Genomic DNA, 19506 nt, shown 5'->3' with positions numbered 1-19506 from the left:
TTGTTATACCCAAATTATTAATCGGCTTTCATTTTTAATTATTCAAAGAGTGATGTTTCACAGAGACCGTGAACGGAAAGTACAAATGATTGTTATTACAATGACATACTGTAAAACATTTTGAAATTGGTACGCGCCATTTTAGCAAATTTGACTTGATTGCCTATGGTAATTTAGCTGAAGTCTCATTGTGTGAATAAATTTTCTTTTAAATTAGTGATATTTTGAATTATTTACAGATTAGCTACAATAACATGCTAGCTAAAAAGGTATGTTTTACAGTCGGGGAGTTTTCATCTGGATTAAAAGTGATAGTCTTGAAAACCTGTGCAGTGAATGCTTGTTATTCTATACAGAATGCCGATAGCGTCATGGCTCTGGATTTCGTAATGACTATGCTGGCTGCGATAAAAACGATCGATTGAATTGTCACGTGATAGCTATTTCAGTGGGTGTAACCATGGAACTACAAACTACTGTAGTTCTATGGTGTGACGAAAGGAAATGCAATCTGTACTTTGAACTAAACAAACTTGTTTACAGGTTGGTGTCGGTGCAAACGCCAATGGACATCATAAATCAACCAGTCCATATTTCAGTACTTAGATCTGACTCGTGCTAAATCGCGTAATCGCAATATATAATTGTGACGTATACATGTGTGTATGAATGTCGTGTGGGGACATCGCCCTGTCTGGTTCAATCTGAATGTCAAGGTCGGGAACGGTGGGTACTACACGATCGCATCCGTCCATTGTCACGGCTGATTTGCGAAAGAGTTGAAATTCCCTGAAAGGGTTTCACGACGCAGTAAAGACATGATACTTTTTATGGCGTTGCTGCAAGTCATACAAGAAATCTACTTCCTCGGCGTATGACGTCACTGCTTAGGTTATGTGACGATGGACGGCGAGTGATGGGGTGACGTAAAAATACCGATATTTGAATACAATGTTTCGATTTATTACTACAAATTACAATCTGATAAGTATTGTCAATGCGTTGTCATTTCAACGCAAGATTATAAACAATTTACATCCATGTATTTGTGACGTCACTATTAGAAGGAGCAAACAAATGTTCCGTTCGTCCATGGAGCATTGTTTTGTTTAGCTCCATAGTATGTCCATGCATGGAACATTGGGGTAACTATACAATATCTGTACAACTCCCCTGTCAATTTTCAACAAATTTCCAAAAAACTACTGCTAGTTGTTATTTTACACCGGATTACCTCCATGAACGGATTAAAACGATGAAAGCGCGGTTGCAGTAAGCGCCCTCACACGACTACCATTGAATAAGGGTACCATGCCGGAATTTCCCGCGAAATTCCATGTATGGGCATGAGTGTTACGCTACTCTATTGTTGTGTTTTCCTGTTTACGATAACGTGACTTGACCCACGCGTCTTGCGGTTACACACTCAGTGCGTCATCTCTACGTGTCATTCACAAATATCCCGAAAAAATATGAATTTCACCGATTAAAGAATTTTGGCGCATCGTAAGGGACACTTATTACAGTTTAAAATGCGGCTGTGTATATTACCCAACACGTACGTTAACAAAACAAGATTTGCGTATGTCAGGTTTAGCCTGAGCCAGCTAGTAGCGACTAGTTATAAATGCCTCGATGTCCATGAACTCATCGTAGTTGATTTACTAGTAATAGAAGGGCCTCCGCGATCTTTGCCACAACACTATGTGTGACTGTTGGTAATACTTTGTGTAACATTCGACACGATGGCAAAGTTGCGTTTTTACCTAGCGCCATGTACAACGGAGTCAAAACTCCTGAGAAGTGACTGTAAACAACGTAGAATCATAGAATAGAACAAGTGACCCAAAAAAATATTGGACCAGGAGATTATGTTTAAACGAAACTGATTGGTTGGAGCTTTGTTTGGACGTTATGGACGTACCCCTAAATGCCTTATTTGGCAATGGCCAATGCTTGTTTTTCCAAGTGATTACTTATCAATCAGACCACATGGGCCGTTTGCACATGACGTCACCAGATAAATTTAGTCACAACGTGCCGATTTCAATGTAATTTTCAAAGGCTATTCCTTTGCTTCGGTCTCTGATTCTGCGAATTCCTATACACCGCCGCCATACTGCTACGCCTCTTTACGTAGCGGCGCATAACTTCACACTGAACGCCCGATTTTTCAACCTTCCCTGTGATTTCCCGCGGATTCCGTCGCTCCCGCCATCGAACGGCGACATCGGAAGCCGCTACAAAGTTGCTGATAGTTCCAAACTGTTCGGTGGCAACTTTTTGGAAATGTGTAACAAAAGGCTAAGTTGCTATAGAAATGCCCACCATTTTGACAGGTCCTATTCACATTGAGAACGTAACTCCGCCCCCCTTGTCACTCATTAATCACTGTCTGTGTTATCTCAATCACACATCGTTCGCGCAACTGTCTAGAAAAGGAACGAAGGACTTGAGGTACAGTTAGTCGATCGGTCTGTTCTCCTCGTGCCACTTCATGCTAAACAGTCCAGTACTCCGAACACTATGTCTACCGCACTGGTTTCTGCTTTCTACGATGTTGGCGATGTTCTTTACAAGGTAAGCATGTAACCGATCGTCTTCTGCTTTGGGAATTTTTCAAATCTTGGCACTTTTCTGTGACTGAATAAACCGTTGGGTGTATCGAAATTTAAATTTAGAGACATGAGGCAGCCAACTGTTGCTTATGAATCACGTCGTTCGTTAGTTGATCCAGTTGATATCTTTTATATGTCGATTTCGTGATCAAGTTTCTAAAACTGTTCATTTATTTTATTTACAGCAAAACAGTAGAATACAACTAAGGACTGACAAGAAAGCAGTTGGGTCACCGATCGGCAATTTTATGCAACGTCGGAACTCTGCGAGTGCGGCGCTATGTAATCCACTCAGCAATAACACGTCTTCCACAACACTGCTTTCGGGTCTTACCGAGTCGTCTTTCCTCGACAACAAGGAAAATAAACAGCGGGATCGTGCCTTTAGTGAAAGCGATGGAAATAAAAGAAATCAAGTCAACTCCAGCCGTTACAAGACAGAACTTTGTCGACCGTTTGAAGAAAACGGAACATGCAAGTATGGCGACAAGTGCCAATTTGCCCATGGCGACCACGAGTTGCGAGGGTTGAGTCGCCATCCAAAGTACAAGACCGAACTTTGCCGTACATTCCACACTATCGGATTCTGTCCATATGGACCACGATGTCACTTTATTCACAACGCCGAAGAGAAAAGAACACCACATCAGAATGTGCAACAAAATAATCACCGAAACGCTACAATGACACGCACCATCGAACGACCAAAAACTTTATTCCACAGTCTGAGTTTCAGTGGTACTCCGAGTAGTGACTTTGCCCCGTCTCCTACTTACGATCTCAGTCCAAATTCACAGACACCACCACCAACGTTCTTTCCCGATGATGGCATCCAGCTTAACTTCAACACTACCGCCAACTCTCTGAACAACAATATGAAGAATAACACCTACAATTTCTCGTGCCAACAAGATTTACCACCACTGATGATGCCTATGTCGCCCACCATCGTCAGCCAGAACAGCCCTTACATCACAACAGCAACGCCTTCCCCTCCACTGCCTCTCAGTCTCAACGACAATCTACAAGACTTGATGCCAGATAACCTGAATAGTGTTTTCTACAGTGACGATGGTAGTTTGTCCCCAACTCCCGAATCTCTTTCAGATCAGGAGTCGCTGGGTTCCGTGGGTTCCGGGTCTCCAGGCCTAGATCAACGCCGACTGCCAATTTTTAGTCGTCTTTCGATCGACGAGTAAACGCACTTTTCAAGGAAGTTCTAACCTTGTTAAAAAATAACACGCCTTATTTCCAAAAAGACTTAAAATATTCTACTACCAAACTAAAAACTTTGTAAGACTTTTTGAGAGTTAAATTAATAATTCTTCTGATTATTTATTGTTATTTGGTTGAGTTGAGATAATGGGCTCTCGAGCGTTTCTGCTTGATATGCTAATTTTGTACTGGGGTCGAGAACAACGTGTTCAGGGGGCCAAAACAAGTGTTTTTACATTGCACTGAGTTACTAAGTAACTCGGCTTTGGCCAAATGAAGTGCTTTCTTACTCGGAAAAAAACTTTATTTTGACTGTACTATGTTTATAACGACGGTTTTATTATTTTAATGCAGAGCATGAAGATTTTTATATTATCTACATTATTATTGGTTACCCCATAAACACAAAGTGTATGGTTTATGGTGGTGTATTTAAGTTAACAGGCCTTATTTATTTGAAGTAAGCATTTTTTGGTAAATTTATAATGCCTCCTATTTATCGGGTTCCATGTGGGACATAGATATATATTATAAACTTTGTTAAATTATGATTGTGAATTGAAATGGACAGAGACTGGAGTGTCATGTATTTCTCGTATATTTCAAGAAACACTTATTATTAATAATATATTATTATGTGTAACTTTGATATTTCATGTTCTTTTTTTATCAAGAATCAAGAAGTTTTGCTAATATTGGCAAGCAAAGTAATTTTTGGACACTATTGCAATAGTTACATGTTCCCAACATTTCGATGCCAAGTTTTGTAGAATATAAAAAAAGAATGTTGGATATGAACAGTGTTTTCTGAATAGTTTTACTATATTTGGTGTTATTACAATTTTTACTGAAAGACGAAATAATGTTGGGTACATGGTATTCCAGACTAAAAAACTTGTCACTTTTTTCCAGGTACTTCCATTTATTTGTATGTGTATTTTTTCAAAATGAAATCTATCACGAGTGCCTTGATTAAAGGAAACGCAATGCTTTATTACAAGTAAAAATGTCTGAATTATGTGTTGCTTTGTGGCGTGATCGTGGCTTGTGTTCGTTTGACACCCCCGCTTCCTTGTCATATTCCTGCATACAATGACGTTTGCTATGGGTATGTTGTGTACAGATACGTGGATGAGCAACGTAAGATAAGTGCCAACTTCCCGTATCAGCATAAATAAGTACAACCCATTGAAATTACTCAGCCAAGACATCATCTGAAATGCGCCCGTCTCTTCGTCACTTGTTAGCCGTATTGTCTGCAAGGCCATACACTCGAGTAAACAAGAAATCCTTTTTCCCTGCTCAATGTTGCATTCACACAATAGGGCCCTATTTGCATAAACTTTTGAAAGGCCTTTCACGCCGTGGCTTCTGTGGCCATTCACCTTCTGACCTCCATCGCCTACCACTTTTGGCGGGCTTTCATGCGTGTCACAGAGGCCCCTCAAAGTCGTCGCATGTCTCCACTGACCTATTTTAGACCTTGTATGTGTATGTCGAAAAAGACTCGTCTGTTATTATTCTTGAATTGTATTTTAGCCGATGAATCACAGTTTCAAAAAACTAATAAAATACGTAGTGTACATAATATACACTCCCAATGTCGATCTTCACTAAAGTTGGGCCCCATGTAAGTTTCGCTTCTCGTTAAAACTTTCTGAATGCCAATACAATACGAATGGCGCGAAATCTGCATGCAATTTTAGTCGGCGTGACAGGGAGTTGGTCAATGTGTAACCCTAGCAGAATGTAGCGATCACGTTACAACGATCAACAAGCTGGGAAAACCGTGAAATCTTGACAGTGTGTCTGCGGTTTTACTGGTGGGCTATACCATTTTACTGCATGGGGCCATTTCCCATGGTGGGGCACACATGTGCTATTCAAATACGTTTAAACTCCAGTATTATATGTCTTGTTCTGTATTTTATTTAGTTTTTCGTCAATCCAATCAAAGGCTCACATACAAGTCATTATAAGTGTCCAGAACATGTCGAACAATACGTCTGTAAAACCCTTTCTAAGTTGGCCAGGGGTCAAGTTTTAAGACCGGAAGTAAGGAATTGTTTGACAAACTGTCAATGACGTCATTCACCACGTGCGTAGCACAGTGACGTTTACAGTCCATTGCGCTTGATTTCATCGTTTTCACCGCGGCCCAGTCACGCCATGTCATCTGTACTAAAATCATACTTGTACATAAGATATTCTTGTAATCGTTTTTTTTATTCAAAAAGGGAAAAGCGAAAACGACCAACATCGTCACCCCACTATTTTAGCATGTTTCCACCACATGTAATAAAGTCCGGGCATTATATTCAAGATGAATATAAAAACTCATCTTTTTAGACAACCGTGAAACTTTTAATACGTATTTTTTGTAGTATTTCTTTTATTTAATATTTCGTTACTATTACAGTGGAAATCACATGTGGACAGTTATTTCTAGATTTGTGATTACATGTTTTCAACGTGGATGTACCATAATGTTTTTGTTTTTTTACAAACAAAGACGATATAAATTACATCAATTGAACATTTCTGTACATCATTGGTGAAACCACGACTTGTTTCATGTTGTACATATTTTTTGTTTTAACCGAATCGTGGGAAAATCGTAGCTATGACAATTAATTTAGAAAGTATATAATTAAGCGGAGTGAGCATGTTGTTTTGAATGCCGATGGATAGGAGCATAACAAAAGTGTTCGAAGCACTTACATTAGCATAATCAAAGCCGCAGTATGGATAGGGTCAAGTAATGTGAACTGCGAGGTTAAAAACACGCATTGATTTGTGTTTGTACGTGCGATCACGTGACGAAGTGCCGATACAACGGACTAAGTGTACGGGAATTTATTGGCTGGCTTTTATGTGGGTTGATTTATTCTGCTCCATAATAGAGTATTGTTAGCGTTCGGTATTCATATGCTAACGAAGCCATTTGTTTGGACTCTGATCCAGCCACGAGGTCCGGAGCGATCTATACAGTGGAACAGCGCACTGAACTCTTTAGAACGGGTTGCATTGAATTTACCATTGCTTCGACCTAAAACTCACGCTGTGGTAAAAGAGTTTTCTCGACAACTGATGATTTAGGGAGACATGCATGTGATCTAGGATCGGAAACAGTTCACGGGGAGACATTGATTACATTGTATTTACTTTATAATTTCACTTTATAAATCTGATTATTTTGGGTATATATCACTTCTTCAAGACATTCATCATGCATTTAGACCAAAAAAAGACATGGACAAAATTGTGGTTATAATTAAATTGAACACATTACGCTAAACACTGGAAACCAGGGTATAATATGGATAGGGACACTCCCAGGTTTCATCCCAACTTTCAAATATTGTGAATAGAGCGATAATGACTGTTTCGCATACAGATAATTAATTGTAAAAGCCTCATTACAAATTCCCTGAAACTGTCAACAGGACGACAATAACCCCGTGGAATAGTATTGATATGTGCATGGGAACGCCGGGAACGCTTCCATCGAGTAAATTAACCATTGTTTCTTTGGGGGACGATTTGAAAGGCACGCCTGAGAACCGCAGCGTTTGTAAAGAAAACCAAGAAGAAAAGAAAATCACGTGATACAGACGACAGATAGCTGTAAACAAGTCAACCCCTTTCAAGCACTGCAGCGTTTTTTATAAGAAGTTTAATACATGCCCCAAACACTTTTCCTATCTTTAAGTTGCTCACAACACTTTTACATTGTATAGTACATACACGTTGTATAGAACGAATTTGAACGCACCGAACTGATCAGAAGGAAGTTCAATACGTTGCGTAGACATCCATAGAAATTGCTGCAGTGGAGCTAGTCAGCACACTGGCGATGATTAAACACGTAATTATGAGTGTCCACCAAGCATGTCAAATTACACCAACAATGGGAATAATAGTAATTCTGATCACATCAATAGTCGACTGTGAATGCATACTAAAAAAACCCAGCGTGGGAGAACTATCAGTTTCGCGTCCAGTTTAGAAATACTGATACTCCGTTTCCTTTGGCCAACTCGTATGACACACAGTAAATTTCCTCAAGTTCGCAGAAAACACGTGCATGCCATCGCTCTGCAATTTGTGGATTTTAAGACCGTACTCCCCAATTGACAGGCATAAATGCACATTGAGAGTGTGACCGGAATCATTAAAGAGGGTCCGACTTGAGTGATAAATAAGGCCAATATCACCTTGAAAGGGGACATTGGTATCTTATCAACACAACAGTATTAACGAGTATTTTACCTTGATGGCCATAAAGGTGAATTCTGTGTCAGTGCATTACACGTGTACATTTAAGATTGCTGTGCACACTACAACACGAATACATTAACACAAGTTTACACTAAAATTACCATGCATTTTCCCCTTATGGTCGAAGCAAAGCCATCTCCATTTCTAAAGAGAGAGAAAAAAAAACTTTCTCGTTTCGAGATAAGGTCTGTCTTTACATTACAGTCTTTTTAAAACAAACACACGCAACTTAGAATGACAATTCGCGAACTAGATCTCATATGAATATGACCAAGTCCCATCATGCAACACTTTCCAGCCAGTTTTCAGAGACCCGAGCGTATAACTGACTTATGTTTACATTTACCAGTAATAACCATTTAAGGTTTAACACGATTAATTGATTTAAAAAAAAAAACACTTTGAGTGATTGGTACCAGCAATAATATATTTTTCGCATTTCTCTCTTAGTAACTCTTAATTACATTAAAACACAACAAAATTAACGTCCATAGTTTATCCAGTTCATCCACTTCTAAATGCCAATGTCACCATTCTTTGTTTTCATGCCAATGTCACCATTCCTTGTTTTCATGCCGAAGTCACCATTCCTTGTTTTCATGCCAATGTCACCATTCCTTGTTTTAATGCCAATGTCGACATTCTCGGTTTTAGTGCCAATGTCAACATTCCTTGTTTTCATGCCAATGTCACCATTCCTTGTTTTCATGCCAATGTCAACATTCCTTGTTTTAGTGCCAATGTCGACATTCTCCGTTCTAGTGCCAATGTCACCATTCCCTGTTTTAATGTCAATACCACCTATCATTGTTTTAGTGCCAATGTCACCATTTCTTGTTTTAGTGCCAATGTCACCATTCCTTGTTTTAGTGCCAATGTCAAGATTCCCTGTTTTTGTTCAAATACCACCTATCATTGTTTTAGTGCCAATGTCATCATTCCTTGTTTAATGCCAATGTCACATTCCTTGTTTTAGTGACAATGTCACCATTCCGTTTTAGTGCCAATGTTACCATTCCTTGTATTAGTTACAATGTCACATTCCTTGTTTTAGTGCAAATGTCACCATTCCGTGTTTTAATGCCAATGTTACCATTCCTTGTTTTAGTGCCAATGTTACCATTTCTTGTTTTAGTTCCGATGTCACATTCCTTGTTTTAGTGCAAATGTCACCATTCCTTGTTTTAATGCCAATGTTACCATTCCTTGTTTTAGTGCCAATGTTACCATTTCTTGTTTTAGTTCCGATGTCACATTCCTTGTTTTAGTGCAAATGTCACCATTCCTTGTTTTAATGCCAATGTTACCATTCCTTGTTTTAGTGCCAATGTTACCATTTCTTGTTTTAGTTCCGATGTCACATTCCTTGTTTTAGTGACAATGTCACCATTCCGTTTTAGTGCCAATGTTACCATTCCTTGTTTTAGTGCCAATGTTACCATTTCTTGTTTTAGTTCCGATGTCACATTCCTTGTTTTAGTGCAAATGTCACCATTCCTTGTTTTAATGCCAATGTTACCATTCCTTGTTTTAATGCCAATGTTACCATTCCTTGTTTAATGCCAATGACACATTCCTTGTTTTAGTGACAATGTCACCATTCCGTTTTAGTGCCAATGTTACCATTCCTTGTTTTAGTTACAATGTCACATTCCTTGTTTTAGTGCAAATGTCACCATTCCTTGTTTTAATGCCAATGTTACCATTCCTTGTTTTAGTTCCAATGTCACTATTTCTTGTTTTAGTTCCGATGTCACATTCCTTGTTTTAGTGCAAATGTCACCATTCCTTGTTTTAGTTCCAATGTCACATTCCTTGTTTTAGTTCCGATGTCACCATCCCCTGTTTTAATGCCAATGCCACCTATCATTGTTTTAGTGCCAATGTTACCATTCCTTGTTTTAGTTCCAATGTCACATTCCTTGTTTTAGTGTCAATGTCACCATTCCGTTTTAGTGCCAATGTTACCATTCCTTGTTTTAGTTCCAATGTCACATTCCTTGTTTTATTGCCAATGTCACCATTCCGTTTTAGTGCCAATGTTACCACATTCACATTCCTTGTTTTAGTGACAATGTCACCATTCCGTTTTAGTGCCAATGTTACCATTCCTTGTTTTAGTTACAATGTCACATTCCTTGTTTTAGTGCAAATGTCACCATTCCTTGTTTTAATGCCAATGTTACCATTCCTTGTTTTAGTTCCAATGTCACTATTTCTTGTTTTAGTTCCGATGTCACATTCCTTGTTTTAGTGCAAATGTCACCATTCCTTGTTTTAATGCCAATGTTACCATTCCTTGTTTTAGTGCCAATGTCACCATCCCCTGTTTTAATGCCAATGCCACCTATCATTGTTTTAGTGCCAATGTTACCATTCCTTGTTTTAGTTCCAATGTCACATTCCTTGTTTTAGTGACAATGTCACCATTCCGTTTTAGTGCCAATGTTACCATTCCTTGTTTTAGTGCGATTGTTACCATTCCTTGTTTTAGTTCCAATGTCACATTCCTTGTTTTAGTGCCAATGTCACCATTCCGTTTTAGTGCCAATGTCACCATTCCTTGTTTTAGTGCCAATGTTACCATTCCTTGTTTTAGTGCCAATGTCAAGATTCCCTGTTTTTGTTCAAATACCACCTATCATTGTTTTAGTGCCAATGTCACCATTCCTTGTTTAATGCCAATGTCACATTCCTTGTTTTAGTGACAATGTCACCATTCCGTTTTAGTGCCAATGTTACCATTCCTTGTTTTAGTTCCAATGTCACCATTTCTTGTTTTAGTTCCGATGTCACATTCCTTGTTTTAGAGCCAATGTTACCATTCCTTGTTTAGTGCAAATGTCACCATTCCGTTTTAGTGCCAATGTTACCATTCCTTGTTTTAGTTCCAATGTCACATTCCTTGTTTTAGTGCCAATGTCACCATTCCGTTTTAGTGCCAATGTTACCATTCCTTGTTTTAGTGCCAATGTCACCATTCCCTGTTTTAATGCCAATGCCACCTATCATTGTTTTAGTGCCAATGTCACTATTCCTTGTTTAATGCCAATGTCACATTCCTTGTTTTAGTGACAATGTCACCATTCCGTTTTAGTGCCAATGTTACCATTCCTTGTTTTAGTTCCAATGTCACCATTTCTTATTTTAGTTCCGATGTCACATTCCTTGTTTTAATGCCAATGTTACCATTCCTTGTTTTAGTTCCAATGTCACCATTTCTTGTTTTAGTTCCGATGTCACATTCCTTGTTTTAGAGCCAATGTTACCATTCCTTGTTTAGTGCAAATGTCACCATTCCGTTTTAGTGCCAATGTTACCATTCCTTGTTTTAGTTCCAATGTCACATTCCTTGTTTTAGTGCCAATGTCACCATTCCGTTTTAGTGCCAATGTTACCATTCCTTGTTTTAGTGCCAATGTCAAGATTCCCTGTTTTGTTCAAATACCACCTATCATTGTTTTAGTGCCAATGTCACCATTCCTTGTTTAATGCCAATGTCACATTCCTTGTTTTAGTGACAATGTCACCATTCCGTTTTAGTGCCAATGTTACCATTCCTTGTTTTAGTTACAATGTCACATTCCTTGTTTTAGTGCAAATGTCACCATTCCTTGTTTTAATGCCAATGTTACCATTCCTTGTTTTAGTTCCAATGTCACCATTTCTTGTTTTAGTTCCGATGTCACATTCCTTGTTTTAGTGGCAATGTTACCATTCCTTGTTTTAGTGCCAATGTCACCATTCCCTGTTTTAATGCCAATGCCACCTATCATTGTTTTAGTGCCAATGTCACTATTCCTTGTTTAATGCCAATGTCACATTCCTTGTTTTAGTGACAATGTCACCATTCCGTTTTAGTGCCAATGTTACCATTCCTTGTTTTAGTTCCAATGTCACCATTTCTTATTTTAGTTCCGATGTCACATTCCTTGTTTTAGTGCCAATGTTACCATTCCTTGTTTAGTGCAAATGTCACCATTCCGTTTTAGTGTCAATGTTACCATTCCTTGTTTTAGTTCCAATGTCACATTCCTTGTTTTAGTGCCAATGTCACCATTCCGTTTTAGTGCCAATGTCAAGATTCCCTGTTTTAGTTCCAATGTCACCTATCCTTGTTTTAATTCCAATGTCACATTCCTTGTTTTAGTGCCAATGTCACCATTCCGTTTTAGTTCCAATGTTAGCATTCCTTGTTTTAATACCAATGTCACCATTCCCTGTTGTAATGCCAATGTCAACATTCCTTGTTTTAATGCCAATGTCAACATTCCTTGTTTTAATGCCAATGTCACCATTCCTTGTTTTAATACCAATGTCACCGTTCCTTGTTTTAATACCAATATCACCATTCCTTGTTTTAATGCCAATGTCAACATTCCTTGTTTTAATGCCAATGCCACCTATCATTGTTTTAGTGCCAATGTCACTATTCCTTGTTTAATGCCAATGTCACATTCCTTGTTTTAGTGACAATGTCACCATTCCGTTTTAGTGCCAATGTTACCATTCCTTGTTTTAGTTCCAATGTCACCATTTCTTATTTTAGTTCCGATGTCACATTCCTTGTTTTAATGCCAATGTTACCATTCCTTGTTTTAGTTCCAATGTCACCATTTCTTGTTTTAGTTCCGATGTCACATTCCTTGTTTTAGAGCCAATGTTACCATTCCTTGTTTAGTGCAAATGTCACCATTCCGTTTTAGTGCCAATGTTACCATTCCTTGTTTTAGTTCCAATGTCACATTCCTTGTTTTAGTGCCAATGTCACCATTCCGTTTTAGTGCCAATGTTACCATTCCTTGTTTTAGTGCCAATGTCAAGATTCCCTGTTTTGTTCAAATACCACCTATCATTGTTTTAGTGCCAATGTCACCATTCCTTGTTTAATGCCAATGTCACATTCCTTGTTTTAGTGACAATGTCACCATTCCGTTTTAGTGCCAATGTTACCATTCCTTGTTTTAGTTACAATGTCACATTCCTTGTTTTAGTGCAAATGTCACCATTCCTTGTTTTAATGCCAATGTTACCATTCCTTGTTTTAGTTCCAATGTCACCATTTCTTGTTTTAGTTCCGATGTCACATTCCTTGTTTTAGTGCCAATGTTACCATTCCTTGTTTTAGTGCCAATGTCACCATTCCCTGTTTTAATGCCAATGCCACCTATCATTGTTTTAGTGCCAATGTCACTATTCCTTGTTTAATGCCAATGTCACATTCCTTGTTTTAGTGACAATGTCACCATTCCGTTTTAGTGCCAATGTTACCATTCCTTGTTTTAGTTCCAATGTCACCATTTCTTATTTTAGTTCCGATGTCACATTCCTTGTTTTAGTGCCAATGTTACCATTCCTTGTTTAGTGCAAATGTCACCATTCCGTTTTAGTGTCAATGTTACCATTCCTTGTTTTAGTTCCAATGTCACATTCCTTGTTTTAGTGCCAATGTCACCATTCCGTTTTAGTGCCAATGTCAAGATTCCCTGTTTTAGTTCCAATGTCACCTATCCTTGTTTTAATTCCAATGTCACATTCCTTGTTTTAGTGCCAATGTCACCATTCCGTTTTAGTTCCAATGTTAGCATTCCTTGTTTTAATACCAATGTCACCATTCCCTGTTGTAATGCCAATGTCAACATTCCTTGTTTTAATGCCTATGTCAACATTCCTTATTTTAATGCCAATGTCACCATTCCTTGTTTTAATACCAATGTCACCGTTCCTTGTTTTAATACCAATATCACCATTCCTTGTTTTAATGCCAATGTCAACATTCCTTGTTTTAATGCCAATGTCACCATTCCTTGTTTTAATACCAATGTCAACATTCCTTGTTTTAGTGCCAATATCACATTCCTTGTTTTAGTGCCAATGTTACCATTCCTTGTTTTAGTGCCAATGTCGCATTCCTTGTTTTAGTGTCAATGTTACCATTCCTTGTTTTAGTGCCAATTTAATCATTCCTTGTTTTAGTGCAAATGTAACATTCCTCGTTGTAGTGCCAATGTTACCATTCCTTGTTTTAGTGCCAATGTTACCATTCCTTGTTTTAGTGCCAATGTCACATTCCTTGTTTTAGTGCCAATGTTACCATTCTTTGTTTCAGTGCCAATGTCAAGATTCCCTGTTTTAGTTCCAATACCACCTATCCTTGTTTTAGTGGCAATGTCAAGATTCTCTGTCTTAGTTCCAATGTCACATTCCTTGTTTTAGTGCCAATGTGACCATTCCGTTTTAGTGCCAATGTCAAGATTCCCTGTTTTAGTTCCAATGTCACCTATCCTTGTTTTAATTCCAATGTCACATTCCTTGTTTTAGTGCCAATGTCACCATTCCGTTTTAGTTCCAATGTTAGCATTCCTTGTTTTAATACCAATGTCACCATTCCCTGTTGTAATGCCAATGTCAACATTCCTTGTTTTAGTGCCAATGTCGACATTCTCCGTTCTAGTGCCAATGTCACCATTCCCTGTTTTAATGTCAATACCATCTATCATTGTTTTAGTGCCAATGTCACCATTTCTTGTTTTAGTGCCAATGTCACCATTCCTTGTTTTAGTGCCAATGTCAAGATTCCCTGTTTTTGTTCAAATACCACCTATCATTGTTTTAGTGCCAATGTCATCATTCCTTGTTTAATGCCAATGTCACATTCCTTGTTTTAGTGACAATGTCACCATTCCGTTTTAGTGCCAATGTTACCATTCCTTGTATTAGTTACAATGTCACATTCCTTGTTTTAGTGCAAATGTCACCATTCCGTGTTTTAATGCCAATGTTACCATTCCTTGTTTTAGTGCCAATGTTACCATTTCTTGTTTTAGTTCCGATGTCACATTCCTTGTTTTAGTGCAAATGTCACCATTCCTTGTTTTAATGCCAATGTTACCATTCCTTGTTTTAGTGCCAATGTTACCATTTCTTGTTTTAGTTCCGATGTCACATTCCTTGTTTTAGTGCAAATGTCACCATTCCTTGTTTTAATGCCAATGTTACCATTCCTTGTTTTAGTGCCAATGTTACCATTTCTTGTTTTAGTTCCGATGTCACATTCCTTGTTTTAGTGACAATGTCACCATTCCGTTTTAGTGCCAATGTTACCATTCCTTGTTTTAGTGCCAATGTTACCATTTCTTGTTTTAGTTCCGATGTCACATTCCTTGTTTTAGTGCAAATGTCACCATTCCTTGTTTTAATGCCAATGTTACCATTCCTTGTTTTAATGCCAATGTTACCATTCCTTGTTTAATGCCAATGACACATTCCTTGTTTTAGTGACAATGTCACCATTCCGTTTTAGTGCCAATGTTACCATTCCTTGTTTTAGTTACAATGTCACATTCCTTGTTTTAGTGCAAATGTCACCATTCCTTGTTTTAATGCCAATGTTACCATTCCTTGTTTTAGTTCCAATGTCACTATTTCTTGTTTTAGTTCCGATGTCACATTCCTTGTTTTAGTGCAAATGTCACCATTCCTTGTTTTAGTTCCAATGTCACATTCCTTGTTTTAGTTCCGATGTCACCATCTCCTGTTTTAATGCCAATGCCACCTATCATTGTTTTAGTGCCAATGTTACCATTCCTTGTTTTAGTTCCAATGTCACATTCCTTGTTTTAGTGTCAATGTCACCATTCCGTTTTAGTGCCAATGTTACCATTCCTTGTTTTAGTTCCAATGTCACATTCCTTGTTTTATTGCCAATGTCACCATTCCGTTTTAGTGCCAATGTTACCACATTCACATTCCTTGTTTTAGTGACAATGTCACCATTCCGTTTTAGTGCCAATGTTACCATTCCTTGTTTTAGTTACAATGTCACATTCCTTGTTTTAGTGCAAATGTCACCATTCCTTGTTTTAATGCCAATGTTACCATTCCTTGTTTTAGTTCCAATGTCACTATTTCTTGTTTTAGTTCCGATGTCACATTCCTTGTTTTAGTGCAAATGTCACCATTCCTTGTTTTAATGCCAATGTTACCATTCCTTGTTTTAGTGCCAATGTCACCATCCCCTGTTTTAATGCCAATGCCACCTATCATTGTTTTAGTGCCAATGTTACCATTCCTTGTTTTAGTTCCAATGTCACATTCCTTGTTTTAGTGACAATGTCACCATTCCGTTTTAGTGCCAATGTTACCATTCCTTGTTTTAGTGCGATTGTTACCATTCCTTGTTTTAGTTCCAATGTCACATTCCTTGTTTTAGTGCCAATGTTACCATTCCTTGTTTTAGTTCCAATGTCACCATTTCTTGTTTTTGTTCCGATGTCACATTCCTTGTTTTAGAGCCAATGTTACCATTCCTTGTTTAGTGCAAATGTCACCATTCCGTTTTAGTGCCAATGTTACCATTCCTTGTTTTAGTTCCAATGTCACATTCCTTGTTTTAGTGCCAATGTCACCATTCCGTTTTAGTGCCAATGTTACCATTCCTTGTTTTAGTGCCAATGTCACCATTCCCTGTTTTAATGCCAATGCCACCTATCATTGTTTTAGTGCCAATGTCACTATTCCTTGTTTAATGCCAATGTCACATTCCTTGTTTTAGTGACAATGTCACCATTCCGTTTTAGTGCCAATGTTACCATTCCTTGTTTTAGTTCCAATGTCACCATTTCTTATTTTAGTTCCGATGTCACATTCCTTGTTTTAATGCCAATGTTACCATTCCTTGTTTTAGTTCCAATGTCACCATTTCTTGTTTTAGTTCCGATGTCACATTCCTTGTTTTAGAGCCAATGTTACCATTCCTTGTTTAGTGCAAATGTCACCATTCCGTTTTAGTGCCAATGTTACCATTCCTTGTTTTAGTTCCAATGTCACATTCCTTGTTTTAGTGCCAATGTCACCATTCCGTTTTAGTGCCAATGTTACCATTCCTTGTTTTAGTGCCAATGTCAAGATTCCCTGTTTTGTTCAAATACCACCTATCATTGTTTTAGTGCCAATGTCACCATTCCTTGTTTAATGCCAATGTCACATTCCTTGTTTTAGTGACAATGTCACCATTCCGTTTTAGTGCCAATGTTACCATTCCTTGTTTTAGTTACAATGTCACATTCCTTGTTTTAGTGCAAATGTCACCATTCCTTGTTTTAATGCCAATGTTACCATTCCTTGTTTTAGTTCCAATGTCACCATTTCTTGTTTTAGTTCCGATGTCACATTCCTTGTTTTAGTGGCAATGTTACCATTCCTTGTTTTAGTGCCAATGTCACCATTCCCTGTTTTAATGCCAATGCCACCTATCATTGTTTTAGTGCCAATGTCACTATTCCTTGTTTAATGCCAATGTCACATTCCTTGTTTTAGTGACAATGTCACCATTCCGTTTTAGTGCCAATGTTACCATTCCTTGTTTTAGTTCCAATGTCACCATTTCTTATTTTAGTTCCGATGTCACATTCCTTGTTTTAGTGCCAATGTTACCATTCCTTGTTTAGTGCAAATGTCACCATTCCGTTTTAGTGTCAATGTTACCATTCCTTGTTTTAGTTCCAATGTCACATTCCTTGTTTTAGTGCCAATGTCACCATTCCGTTTTAGTGCCAATGTCAAGATTCCCTGTTTTAGTTCCAATGTCACCTATCCTTGTTTTAATTCCAATGTCACATTCCTTGTTTTAGTGCCAATGTCACCATTCCGTTTTAGTTCCAATGTTAGCATTCCTTGTTTTAATACCAATGTCACCATTCCCTGTTGTAATGCCAATGTCAACATTCCTTGTTTTAATGCCAATGTCAACATTCCTTGTTTTAATGCCAATGTCACCATTCCTTGTTTTAATACCAATGTCACCGTTCCTTGTTTTAATACCAATATCACCATTCCTTGTTTTAATGCCAATGTCAACATTCCTTGTTTTAATGCCAATGCCACCTATCATTGTTTTAGTGCCAATGTCACTATTCCTTGTTTAATGCCAATGTCACATTCCTTGTTTTAGTGACAATGTCACCATTCCGTTTTAGTGCCAATGTTACCATTCCTTGTTTTAGTTCCAATGTCACCATTTCTTATTTTAGTTCCGATGTCACATTCCTTGTTTTAATGCCAATGTTACCATTCCTTGTTTTAGTTCCAATGTCACTATTTCTTGTTTTAGTTCCGATGTCACATTCCTTGTTTTAGAGCCAATGTTACCATTCCTTGTTTAGTGCAAATGTCACCATTCCGTTTTAGTGCCAATGTTACCATTCCTTGTTTTAGTTCCAATGTCACATTCCTTGTTTTAGTGCCAATGTCACCATTCCGTTTTAGTGCCAATGTTACCATTCCTTGTTTTAGTGCCAATGTCAAGATTCCCTGTTTTGTTCAAATACCACCTATCATTGTTTTAGTGCCAATGTCACCATTCCTTGTTTAATGCCAATGTCACATTCCTTGTTTTAGTGACAATGTCACCATTCCGTTTTAGTGCCAATGTTACCATTCCTTGTTTTAGTTACAATGTCACATTCCTTGTTTTAGTGCAAATGTCACCATTCCTTGTTTTAATGCCAATGTTACCATTCCTTGTTTTAGTTCCAATGTCACCATTTCTTGTTTTAGTTCCGATGTCACATTCCTTGTTTTAGTGCCAATGTTACCATTCCTTGTTTTAGTGCCAATGTCACCATTCCCTGTTTTAATGCCAATGCCACCTATCATTGTTTTAGTGCCAATGTCACTATTCCTTGTTTAATGCCAATGTCACATTCCTTGTTTTAGTGACAATGTCACCATTCCGTTTTAGTGCCAATGTTACCATTCCTTGTTTTAGTTCCAATGTCACCATTTCTTATTTTAGTTCCGATGTCACATTCCTTGTTTTAGTGCCAATGTTACCATTCCTTGTTTAGTGCAAATGTCACCATTCCGTTTTAGTGTCAATGTTACCATTCCTTGTTTTAGTTCCAATGTCACATTCCTTGTTTTAGTGCCAATGTCACCATTCCGTTTTAGTGCCAATGTCAAGATTCCCTGTTTTAGTTCCAATGTCACCTATCCTTGTTTTAATTCCAATGTCACATTCCTTGTTTTAGTGCCAATGTCACCATTCCGTTTTAGTTCCAATGTTAGCATTCCTTGTTTTAATACCAATGTCACCATTCCCTGTTGTAATGCCAATGTCAACATTCCTTGTTTTAATGCCTATGTCAACATTCCTTATTTTAATGCCAATGTCACCATTCCTTGTTTTAATACCAATGTCACCGTTCCTTGTTTTAATACCAATATCACCATTCCTTGTTTTAATGCCAATGTCAACATTCCTTGTTTTAATGCCAATGTCACCATTCCTTGTTTTAATACCAATGTCAACATTCCTTGTTTTAGTGCCAATATCACATTCCTTGTTTTAGTGCCAATGTTACCATTCCTTGTTTTAGTGCCAATGTCGCAT

General features: G+C 38.0%; 1 protein-coding gene across 1 annotated transcript; it reads left to right on the top strand.

Annotated features, from left to right (window-relative positions):
• The first annotated feature begins 2412 nt into the window (after positions 1 to 2412).
• LOC100369491 (mRNA decay activator protein ZFP36L2-A-like) lies at positions 2413 to 4482 on the top strand. Its single transcript, XM_002739890.4, has 2 exons — positions 2413 to 2580; positions 2804 to 4482. The coding sequence occupies exons 1-2, from the start codon at positions 2527 to 2529 to the stop codon at positions 3815 to 3817; spliced, it is 1068 nt and encodes a 355-aa protein (XP_002739936.1). The 5' UTR covers positions 2413 to 2526; the 3' UTR covers positions 3818 to 4482.
• The last annotated feature ends 15024 nt before the right edge of the window (positions 4483 to 19506 follow it).

The sequence above is a fragment of the Saccoglossus kowalevskii genome, chromosome 2 (genome assembly GCF_978046115.1).
Source record: "Saccoglossus kowalevskii chromosome 2, keSacKowa6.1, whole genome shotgun sequence".
NCBI lineage: Eukaryota > Metazoa > Hemichordata > Enteropneusta > Harrimaniidae > Saccoglossus > Saccoglossus kowalevskii.
The sequence above is the reverse complement of the archived record's forward strand: the minus strand, read 5'-3'. Positions and strand labels throughout refer to the sequence as shown.